The sequence below is a fragment of the Cherax quadricarinatus genome, chromosome 39 (genome assembly GCF_038502225.1).
Source record: "Cherax quadricarinatus isolate ZL_2023a chromosome 39, ASM3850222v1, whole genome shotgun sequence".
Taxonomy (NCBI): domain Eukaryota; kingdom Metazoa; phylum Arthropoda; class Malacostraca; order Decapoda; family Parastacidae; genus Cherax; species Cherax quadricarinatus.
In genome coordinates, this window is record NC_091330.1 from 16,610,399 (window position 1) to 16,622,898 (window position 12,500).

At 43.2% G+C, this 12,500-nt stretch overlaps 1 protein-coding gene across 3 annotated transcripts in view; it reads left to right on the plus strand.

Moving 5' to 3' along the window:
• Zn72D (Zinc-finger protein 72D) overlaps window positions 1-12,500 on the plus strand; it is a 66,280-nt gene that overhangs the window by 25,171 nt on the left and 28,609 nt on the right. For all 3 annotated transcript variants that reach the window (XM_070092452.1, XM_070092453.1, XM_070092454.1), the window contains exon 6: window positions 500-677. In XM_070092452.1, the coding sequence (XP_069948553.1) occupies window positions 500-677 (178 nt within the window). The remainder of the gene's footprint in view (window positions 1-499; window positions 678-12,500) is intronic.

Below are 12,500 nucleotides of genomic sequence, written 5' to 3' on the forward strand. Positions count from 1 at the left end.
ATGTGGGCCTACTAGCTTTCTCCTGCCTGATTTGAAGCCGCTAGAATTTATGAGTATATATACGTCAAACACGGTACCTCGTAAACATATATATACGGTTGCGACAGTCAAAGGGTTAATGTTTGATTGCTGTGTGGTCAGGCCTTTCTACCTTAGTGCTTTACTGTTGAATCTGATGCTTTCCTAACCACAGCCTTATGTTTGGGAATGTCCTTACAATATTTGTATTTTAACTCAAAGGTTCTCTCACCAGTGTAGGGTAACCCCTCTTCTTCCCCAAATAAAATAAAAGGAAATGCTTTCACTGCTTACTCGATTGCTGTCTTGCCGGAAGTATTTTCACGTCACAGTTCAGCAAACCTCACACATCACTGTCCAAGGCCCAATTTAACTCTAAAATACTTTTCCTCTCTCTCCTTTCCCTAAAGTGAGCTTCACTATTCTCATAAAAACTTAACTCCCTTAAGTAACTAACCACCCACTTCATTATTATTTTCAGTGAAAAGAAAGAAGATGGTCCACCAAGGATGCTGAAAGGCGTGATGCGAGTGGGTATCTTGGCTAAAGGTCTTCTATTACGAGGAGACACAAATGTACAATTGGTGGTACTTTGTGGAGACAAACCTACAAGAACGCTTTTAGACAGGGTGGCAGACAACCTACCAAAGCAGCTTGCGGTGAGTTTTGTGTGTGTGTGTGTGTGTGTGTGTGTGTGTGTGTGTGTGTGTATGCATGCATGCATGCATGCATGCAGATGCACGCTAGTATGTGTGCATGTACACTGTGTGTGCTAGTGTGTGTGTGTGCGCTAGTGTGTGTGTGCGCTAGTGTGTGTGTGCGCTAGTGTGTGTGTGTGCGCTAGTGTGTGCGTGCGCTAGTGTGTGCGTGCGCTAGTGTGTGCTTGCGCTAGTGTGCGTGCGCTAGTGTGTGCGTGCGCTAGTGTGTGCACGTACTAGTGTCCATGTGTGCTAGTGTCCGTGTGTGTGTGTGTGTGGGCGTGTGTACTTGCCTAGTTGTACTCGCCTAGTTGTGGTTGCAGAAGTAGAGTCACAGCTTCTGGCCCCGCCTCTTCACTGGCCGCTAATAGGTCACTCTTCCCACTCCGTGAGCTTTATCATACCTCTTCGTCAAGCTATGTATGGATCCTGCCTCCACTACATCATTTCCCGGACTATTCCACTTCTAACAACTCTGTGACTGAAGAAATACTGTACTACCTAACTTCCATGTGATTCGTCTGAGTCTTCAACCTCTAACTGCGACCCCTTGTTGCTGTGTCCCATCTCTGGAACATCCTGTCTCTGTATGCTGCAACAGTTAATTGGTTGATGTGCACCTCGGATGTGCCCTGTGTTATACTTGCCCCAAGAACCTTTTCCTTGAGTGAGGTTTGTAGTCTCTGGCCCCCTAGACTGTATTCCATCTGTGGTCTTCTTTACCCTTCCCCAATCTTCATGACTTTGCTCTTGGTGGGGTTGAACTTCAGGAGCCAGTTTCTGGACCAGGCCTGCAGCTTATCCAGATCCCTTTGTAGTTCTGCCTGGTCCTCATCTGATCGAATTCTTCTCAGCAACGTCACATCATTGTGTGTGCATGTGTGCTCGTGTGTGCGTGTGCACGCATGTGTATGTGCGTGTGCACGTGTGTGTGTGCGTGCTCGTGTGTGTGCGTGTGCAAGTGTGTGTGTGCATGTGCTAGTGTGTGTGTGTGCTAGTGTGTGTGCGCGCGCTCGCACGTGTGCGCTAGTTGTGTGTGTGTGTGTGTTCCTGTGTGTGTGCTCGTGTGTACTCACCTAATTGTGGTTGCAGGGGTCGAGACTCAGCTCCTGGCCCTGCCTCTTCACTGATCGCTACTGGATCCTCTCTCTCTCTGCTTCCTGAGCTTTGTCATACCTCTTCTTAGCACTATGTATGGTTCCTGCCTCCACTACTTCACTTGCTAGGCTATTCCACTTGCTGACAACTCTATGACTGAAGAAATACTTCCTAATGTCCCTGTGACTCGTCTGAGTCTTCAGCTTCCAGTTGTGACCCCTTGTCCCTGTGTCCCCTCTCTGGAGTTAACCTGGAGAGAGTTCTGGGGGTCAACGCCCCTGCGGCCCGGTCTGTGACCACCTGTGACCACTGTCCACCTTGTCTATTCCCCGCAGTATCTTGTATGTCGTTGTCATGTCTCCCCTGACCCTTCTGTCCTCCAGTGTCGTCAGTCCGATTTCCCTTAACCTTTCCTCGTACGACATTCCCTTGAGCTCTGGGACTAGCCTTGTTGCAAACCTTTGTACTTTCTCTAAATTCTTGACGTGCTTGACCAGGTGTGGGTTCCAGACTGGTGCTGCATACTCCAGTATGGACCTAACATACACAGTGTACAGTGTCTTGAACGATTCCTTATTAAGGTATCAGAACGCTATTCTCAGGTTTGCCAGGCGCCCGTATGCTGCAGCGGTTATTTGGTTGATGTGTGCCTCCGGTGATGTGCTCGGTGTTATGGTCACCCCAAGGTCTTTCTCCCTGAGTGAGGTCTGTAGTCTTTGTCCACCTAGCCTATACTCTGTCTGTGGTCTTCTTTGCCCCTCCCCAATCTTCATGACTTTGCATTTGGCTGGATTGAATTCGAGAAGCCAGTTGCTGGACCACATGTCCAGCCTGTCCAGGTCTCTTTGCAGTCCTGCCTCATCCTCATCCGATTTAATTCTTCTCATCAACTTCACGTCATCTGCGAACAGGGACACTTCAGAGTCTATTCCTTCCATCATGTCGTTCACATATATAAAAAATAGCACTGGTCTTAGAACTGACCCCTGTGGGACCCCGCTCGTAACAGGTGCCCACTGTTATACCTCTTCACGTACCATGACTCGTTGCTGCCTCCCTGTCAGGTATTCTCTTATCCATTGCAGTGCCCTCCCTTTTACGTGCGCCTGATCCTCCAGCTTCTGCACTAATCTCTTGTAGGGAACTGTGTCAAAGGCCTTCCTGCAGTCTAGGAAAACGCAATCTACCCACCCCTCTCTCTCGTGTCTTACTTCTGTTACCTTGTCATAAAACTCCAGGAGGTTTGTGATACAAGATTTGCCTTCCATGAACCCATGCTGGTTTTAATTTATAATCTTGTTCCTTTCCAGGTGTTCGACCACTCTCCTCCTGATAATCTTCTCCATGACTTTGCACACAATACATGTCAGAGACATAGGTCTGTAGTTTAGTGCCTCATTTCTGTTTCCTTAAATATGGGGACTACATTAGCTGTCTTCCATTTCTCAGGTAGTTGCCCAGTTTCAAGGGATGTGTTGAAGATTGTGGTTAGAGGCACGCACAGCATCTCTGCTCCTTCTCTAAGGACCCAAGGGGAGATGTTGTCCGGTCCCATCGCCATAGAGGTGTCAAGGTCACTTAAGAGCTTCTTCACCTCCTCCTCAGTTGTTCATATGTCATCCAACACTTGTTGGTATATTCCCTCTTGATGTTCCCTTCTGTGCTGTCTTCCCACACTCCTTCCTGTCTTTACTGTAAAAACTTCCTTAAATCTCCTGTTCAGCTCCTCACATACCTCCTGATCATTTCTTGTGAGTTCTCCACCTTCTGTCCTTAATCTGATCACCTGGTCTTTGACTGTTGTCTTCCTCCTGATGTGGCTGTACAACAGTTTCGGGTCCGTCTTGATTCTCGATGCTATGTCATTTTCATACTGTCGCTGGGCCTCCCTCCTTACCTGTGTGTACTCATTCCTGGCTCTGCGACTGATCTCCCTATTTTCGTGTGTTCTCTGCCTTCTGTACTTTTTCCATTCTCTATTGCACTTCGTTTTTTTCCTCCTTACACCGTCGGGTAAACCAGGGGCTCGTTCTGGTCTTCCCGTTGTTACTGTTGCCTTTGGGAATAAACCTTTCCACTGCCTCCTTGCATTTTGTTGTTACATATTCCATCATTTCATTTACTGGCTTTCCTGCCAGTTCTCTGTCCCACTGGACCTCCCGCAGGAAGTTCTTCAACCCTATGTAGTCCCCTCTTTTATAGTCAGGCTTTTCCCATTCAACTCCTGTTATTCTCTCCACTTGCAGCTCTACTATGTATTCAAAGCACAGAACCACGTGGTCGCTAGCTCCTAGGGGACTCTCATACTTGATGTCCTCAATATCTGAGCTGCCCAGGGTGAACACAAGGTCCAATCTTGCTGGTTCATCCTCCCCTCTCACTCTGGTAGTGTCCTTAACGTGTGTGTGTGCTCGTGTGTGTGCATGCTCGTGTGCGTGCGTGCTCGTGTGCGTGCGTGCTCGTGTGCGTGCGTGCTCGTGTGTGCGTGCTCGTGTGCGTGCGTGCTCGTGCGTGCGTGCTCGTGCGTGCGTGCTCGTGTGTGCGTGCTCGTGTGTGTGTGTACGTGTGTGTGTACGTGTGTGTGTACGTGTGTGTACGTGTGTGTACGTGTGTGTACATTGTGTGTGTGTACATTGTGTGTGTGTACATTGTGTGTGTGTACATTGTGTGTGTGTACATTGTGTGTGCACATTGTGTGTGTGTACATTGTGTGTGTATATTGTGTGTGTGCATGTGTGCACGTGTGTGTGTGCGCGCGTGCACGCACGCTCGTGTATGTGTGCGCTCATGTATGTGTGCGCTCGTGTGTGTGTGTGTGTGTGTGTGTGTGTGTGTGTGTGTGTGTGTGTGTGTGTGTGTGTGGGGTATGCGCCTATACAGTGGACCCTCAGTTATTGGCTGTTCTGCTTATCGGCCAACTCTGTTATCAACTGGTTTTTCGGCTTCCGGTCATAAGCTGTTATTTCACTTAGTGGCTGTATTGGACGCATCCACCGCCAGCCACTTGTGCGTTCCTGAGTCAGTGTGGCTGTGTGTCTGGGCGAGTGAGAAAGCTTCTGCTCATTCATCCAAACATTTCACTATAATCCATTGTTTTTGGTGGTTATTGATTAAGTGCAACTGTGAAATAAGTAATCATGGCCCCAAAGAAAGTTCCTAGTAAAGTTCCTTTGGTAAAGAAAGTGAGAAACGCAATAGAATTCAAGGCAAGGAGTGTAGCAGGCATGCATGGACTGTAGCCGACCCCTACCTCGCCTTCCCTCCACTACAGATTTATACACTCGAAGTCGTTCTGTTTTGTTCCGTTCTCTCTACGTGTCCGAACCACCTCAACAACCCCTCCTCAGCCCTCTGGATAATAGTTTTGGTAATCCCACACCACCTAATTTCCAAACTATGAATTCTCTGCATTATATTTGCAGCACACATTGCCCTCAGATATGATATCTCCAATGCCTCCAGCATCCTTCTCGTTGCAACATTCATCACCCATGCGATGTATGTTTAATAATAATCACTCTTGGGCACATTAAATGTCTTATTTTAGGTTAATGTATATACATTTTCATTAATCCATATATGATGTTTTCTTCAAAATTATATAAGAAATGCATTACATAGCATACAGCATATAAACATAGCATATAAACATGCAATGTTTATGCTATCGAGTTGGAGAGTCGGGTGGAGAATAAACATTACGTTTTCTCTGATTCAGCGTTAGAGAAAACTGAATCTGGCTTCTCGCCCAGTAGCCGCCCTTCATATGCATTTGTTTACAATTCTTGGCATGAATTATTCATTACTTCTCCCTTTGTTTATATTGGCATCTAAAGGTAGTTGTTAGAAACGATTAAACTCGGTGAACATGGTAATAATATGGCTGTGTAGTGTAGCCCAAGGGGAGGGGGGGGGCTATATACGTGTACTGTACCCACATCTATCACTGCCTACTGTTACAAAAAAACGTGATTCTAAAAGCTTAGAGATCTCAAGTGAATACTAGAAAGGACTGCCCTTCTAGCATCCAGCCTGTTACTGGGTTTTCGTAACAAGTAGTCAGTATCCTTGTCCAGTTATCCATTAGAATTCAGTATGATTCAACAGTGCTTCAGGATTACAACTGGTAGGCTACTAACTAGAGAAATTAAAATTTAATAAATTTATCAAGTTGTCTAGGCGTATATCAAATTAAATTAAATTAATCACAGTAATCAAAATAATATTAATCACTTCTCTCGTGTACAGTATTATTGTGATGAAAGCACATATCACATTTATAATTCTTAAGTACCGTCTGGTACATTAACATTTAATAAGATATTACAAATATATACAAGTAAGTTTGTGTGTATGTGTGTAAGTGCTCTAAGTAGTTCGCTATGTCTCACGACTCGACTAGACTTAAGCAAGTGACTGACAAAGTCCTCAAATAAACTAACTTCTTGACCAACTGGCAGTCAGAACAGTCTGCTTGAACAATAAAAAGAATGCTAAGCCCATAATAGCAATATAACGAGCAACTGCAACACAATCAGGAACAAGGAGATAATATAACGACACTAAGTAGGGACCATCTGCAGATCCTCCACAAAAGCCACACAACTCCCATACTACTGAATCTAAGTTTAGCATAAGAAAATCTCCGACTGTGATAATACACAGATACCAGTACAAATTAGGTCAGAAGCTACAGCTCAGGACCTGAGTTACTCAGAGTGTCTAAGCAACACACAACCTCAGTACAACATCGAAAATCACTAAGTCTATACAATGTTCTGTGAACAGTCTCTCCAGAACTAACAAGAATAATGAGACGAGACGATCTTCCAGCAAGGGCCAATAAGGGAGAATTAGGCACTTCTTGTCAGGAATACGTCCAACCACCAAGAGTCTAGACCAGACTGAATACTTCAGGCGAGGTGTGGTCAACCCCCCTTCCCCCTATCACGTGATAGCTCCGTGGACAGCTGCAGCTCAGCAACAGAAGCTGGCAGAAAAACGAGCAAAGAGCGATAATTACAGTAGTTAGACAATCAAGACTTGAACTATGAGCACATAATGTGTGTGTTACATCCTACCTAACAACATAACTAAGTCAAATGATAATATAAAGCAATACATTTACGATTTCGCTATTATCGCAAATATAAGCAATATAAAATTATATGAAAAAGGAAATATACATATGCATTGCAACCCATTCAGGGGTTGCAACACCTACACTGTCTTCCTTCAAATAAATACTACTCGCCTCTTGCCCTACATTAAGACTACAAATATTTTAAGGTAAGTAATGAATGTACTCATTGTTTTCTGTATGTAAATCTATAGTTAATCTTTAAAAAAATGTATGTTTTGCTAATATTTTTGGATGTCTGAAACGGATCAATTGGATTTACATTAATTCTTATGGGAAATAATATCTCGGTTTTTGGCTCTTCCTGAACGGATTATTGCTGATAACCGAGGGTCCACTGTATCCTGTATCGTTCAGCTGTGGTTAGGCATTTTTTCTTTTCTATTACTTTCATTGGCATGCAACAACTAAAGCATTGCAAAGGCATGTAGATGTTTCAAATATTGTGCATCTGTTGACAGGCAGATTAAATTTCCACACTTTGAATAATTGAGAGCCCAATCTAGCACTTGAAATTGTTGACATTTGTATCTTACACTGTAACGTACTAGAACCACATCCAAATCCCTCTGTTATATCAATGATGGAATGCTAAGAGGTTAAACATATACAGTGGAACCTTGGTACTTAATTCATTCCAGAAGGCTGTTTGAGTGCCCATTAGTTCGAGTATCGAACAGATTCTTCCCAACCAATTTTCTTTTTGGTTAGCTGTTATTAATCTTTGTAGGCCCCATGGTGATATATACAAATAATATAAAAAAAAACAGAAAATGCGAAGAAACACAAAATAGCTTACAGCGAAGTTCTAGCAGGTCATGTTTGTTTGGTAGTGCTGAACTGTTTGAGAAGGGAGCTGATCGAGTACCAATATTCCACTGTACTTGAGTAACCGCACTTGCATGAATATCTATATACAGTTGTATGTATACATTCAATATGAGCTACAGTGGACCCTCAAATTTCACGATTAAACTGTTCAAGAGAATCTGACAAAAGGCAAAATTTATGAATTGCGAAACCATTTTCCCCATAAGAAATAATGTAAATCCAATTAATCTGTTCCAGGACCCAACAATATTAAAAAAAAAAAAAAATTACAGTAAATATAGATTTACATAAAGAAAACAATGAGACATAAAGTATAAAACAATAATATCACACTTGCCTTTACTGAAGACACTTGTTGGTGTACGGAAGACAAGAGGAGGGGAGAGGATGGAGAAGTTACACTATTGTTTGGAAGGGGAATTCCCTTTCGTAAAGACTTTAGGTACCAAGTCCTTATCTGGGGTTACTTCCCTTCTTTGTTTTTGAATGTCACTAGGACCAGCTTAAGTCACTGGACCCCTGTCACTCAAAAAATTATTCCAGAATCTCTGTTTCTGGTATCTCTCTAAAATTTGCCTAAAATGGGATAAGACATTATCATTGTACATGTTACCAACACAGCTTGCAACAGCTTTGTCAGGGTGATGTTCCTCCACAAACATTTGCACCTCGCCCCACTTTGCACAAATGTCCTTAATCTTTGAAGAAGGCACCTTCTTCCATCTCTCTTCCTCCTCTGAAGCAATTTCCTGTTGCTGTTACAAATGAAGGTCTTGCAGCTCTTCAGTGGTTATCTCTTCACTGTTGTCCTCCACCAACTCTTCCACATCCTGGCCAGTCACATCCAACCCCATGGAATTCCCCAGTGCCACAGTAGATTCCACAGCTGGCGTAGGGTTGTCAGACTCGGCCTCAAAACCTTCAAAATCTCTGTCGAGGACACAATCTAGCCACAATTTCCTCCAAGCAGAGTTTAAAGTCCTGGAAGTCACTCCCTGCCAAGCCTTATCTATAAGGCTTATGCAGTGGAGGATATTGAAGTGATCTTTCCAGAACTCTCTTAGGGTCGGTTCAGTGTCTGAGGTCACATAAAAGCTGGTCCATGGGCTGGATGAGAGGAGTGGTATTAGGGGGCAAGAACTTCACTGTGATGAAACTAAACTCCTCCACCATTTGGTCATCCAAGCCTGGAGGATGAGCAGGAGCATTGTCCATTACCAGGAGGGACTTAGTGGCAATTTATTTTCCAGTAGATAAAGTGGAACCTCGTTTTTTGGCCGTAATCTATTCCAGAAAGTCGGCCTAAATTCAAAACTGCCTGAATTCGAAGCAATGTTTCCCATATAAATTAATGTAAATACAATTATTCCGTTACAGACACCCAAAAATGTTCACAGAAAAAATACATTTTTTAAAGATTAATTATAGTTTTACATAAAACAATGAGAACTAAATAAAATAAATTAAGAACATTAAATCACTATTACATAGCTTTATTGAAGACTCTTGTTTGCTTATGGAAGACAGGGAGGAGGAGAGGAAGGGCAGATTAGTGTTTGGAAGGGGAATCCCCCTCCATAAGAACTAGGTATCAAAGCCCTCTTTGGAGTTACTTCCTTTCATTGTCTTTTAATACCATTAGGACCAGCTTGAGTCACTGGACCCTTGTCGCACAAAATAACTGTCCAGAGTGCTCTGTTTCTGGCGTCTCTTAAGATTTCCTGGAAATGGGACTAGGTTTTGTCACTGAACATGTTGAAAGTTAAGACACATGTGCAACATCTGATGTTGCACATGTCTTAACTTTCATATTGTCGGTATTTTATACCTTTCTTGCACAACTGAACATGTTGCAGATATGACTTGTTTTGGCTTGTCTCCAAGAAGATTTCAAAGTCCTGGAAGACACTCCTTGCCAAGCCTTACCTATAATGCTTATGCAATGAAGGATATTGAAATGATTCCTCCAGAACTCTTAGCAATTCAGTGTCCGAGGTCTCTTCAAAGCACTTTTGAAACTGCTTTTGTGTAGAGTTTTTTGAAGTTAGAAATGACCTGCTGGTTCATGGGCTGGAGTTGGGAGGCAAGAGCTTCACTGTTATAAAACTGAAATGCCTAGACAATTGGTCTTCCAAGTTTGGAGGATGAGCTGGAGCATTGTCCATTACCAGGAGGCATTTGAGTGGCAATTTATTTTCCAGGAGGCATTTTTTCACACTCAGGCAAAACACTTCATGAACCAAGTCTTTGAAAAGTTGCCTCATGACTCATGCCCCATGATTAGCTTTCCACATCACGCAATTTACTCTTCACGACATTTTTCTTGAACACTGGGATTTTCATAGTAATACACAAGTAAAGGCTTCACTTTGAAAACACCACTAGCATTAGCACAGAACAAAGAGAGTTAGCCTGTCTTTCATAGGCTTGTGTCCTGGGAGTGCCATTTCCTCCTCCGTGATGTAGGTCCTCTTTGGCATTTTCTTCCAAAAGAGGCCTGTTTTATCACAATTGAACACTTATTGGGGCAGTTAACCCTCGAGGGAAGTTCCACGAGGGGACTCTTGATCCAAGGAATTGGGTTTGTCCTCCCTTTCCGTGGATTGAATCTAATTGCTCCCTATGGGTTTAGTGCTTCCCCCTAAATATAATAATTTGAGCAATCAGAATACATTTTAACTTGTCAGCCATCTTCCACTAAGGCAGGGTGACCCAAAGAAGTAAACATTCACCATATTTTATTCAGTCACTGTCTTGCAAGAAGTGTTGATATCACAAGTCGGATAACCCTCCGACTACATCATCCTCAACCCTACTTCAGAGTGGAAGCTCTGCCCTACCTGCTAACCGGTTTTCCAGAATGCCTTTGTAAATGTTACCTTTCCCATAATACTTGTCTCCATACACTCCTATCATGCTCACACAGGCATGCTGAATGCATAAGCCCCTAAATGCAAAGCTTCCCTTACCCGCACCATCCAACTGTTCCTGGCGTGACTCCTAGTTCAATCAGCCTTTAATGGATATGTGGGCCAGCAGGCCACCAGCAGCAACAATCTGGTTGAAGAAGCAAGCACAAGATAAGCCTAGGAAAAGGCTGGGGTTGGTGAATAGAGAATCTCAAATCTCCTCAGAAATATATCAAATATATACTTCTTCTACCTTCCACCCTGGATTTATAAACCCCTTGCCATCATCCTCTATTTTTTTTATTTATTACCACATGGCCGCATCCTACCAAGGCATGGTGGCCCGAAAAAGAAAAACTTTCATTATCTTTCACTTTTTCACTGTCTTGCCAGAGGTGCGTTTACAGTTATAAAACATTAACACCCCTCCTTTAGAGTACAGGCACTGTACTTCCCATCTCCAGGACTCGAGTCTGGCCTGCCAGTTTCCCTGAATCCTTTCATAAATGTTAACCTTGCTCACACTCCAACAGCATGTCAAGTCATATAAACCATTCGTCTCCATTTGCTCCTATTGCTCTTATCTAACACATTCACGCATGCTTGCTGGAAGTCCAAGCCCCTCGCACACAAAACCTCCTTTACCCCCTCCCTCCAACGTTTCCTAGGCTAACCCCCCCCCCCCTGCCTTCCTTCCACTACAGATTTATACACATTTTATTTCGTTCCAACCTCTCTACATGTCCGAACCACCTCAACAACCTCTCCTCAGCCCTCTGGATAATAGTTTTGGTAATCCTGCATCTCTTAATCTCCAAACTAAGGATTCTCTGCATTATATTCACACCACACATTGCCATCAGACATGACAACTCCACTGCCTCCAGCCTTCTTGTTGCAACATTTGCCACCCATGCTTCACACCCATATAAGAGCATTGGTATAACTATACTCTCATGCATTTCCCTCTGCTTCTATGGTTTGAGTTCATTGTCTCCACAGACTCCTCAGTGCACCACTCACCTTTTTCCCCTTGTCAGTTCTGTGATTCACCTCATCTTTCATAGACCCATCTGCTGACATGTCCACTCCCAATTATCTGAATACATTCACCTCCTCTATACTCTCCCTCCAATCTGAAATCCAATCTTTCGTTTCCTAAATTGTTTTTATCCACATCACCTTCCTCTTTTCTATATTCACTTTTAATTTCTTTCTTTTACATACCCTCTCTTACTTTCACTAAATGCCTGAACCACCTCAGCATCCCCTCATTTTCTAGGATAGTAGGTAAGTTTGGAGTTCCTAGGGCAAGTGATACTGGAGAGTCCTTTAATAGTCATGTATAGAAAGAGCTTTGGTAATAAGAAATGCTCACACAAATAATCCACACATCGAAGAGAGGAGCTTACGACGATGTTTTGCTCTGACTTGGACCATTTACAAAGTTTGTGTGAATTTGTAAATGGTCCAAGTCGGACTGAAACATCGTCGTAAGCTCCTCTCTTCTACGTGCAGGTTATTTGTGTATTGTTTCAGTCATGGTATTGTGCCTTTTTTTTGTTATTTATAAGAAATGCTTATTTGAATAAAGTAGATAAATTATATTATATGGGGGGTTCATTAACAGCAGTCTGTTAGAATTATATTTTTTTTTTTTGTAACGTCGGCAGTCTCCCACCGAGGCAGGTAGTAGGTTGGTAGACAGCAACCACCCAGGGAGTACTGTTGTCCTACCAGATGAGTGTAAGGTAGAATCCTGTATTTGTTTTGCATGAAAATAGGAGTGCTGGGGTCTTTTTTTTT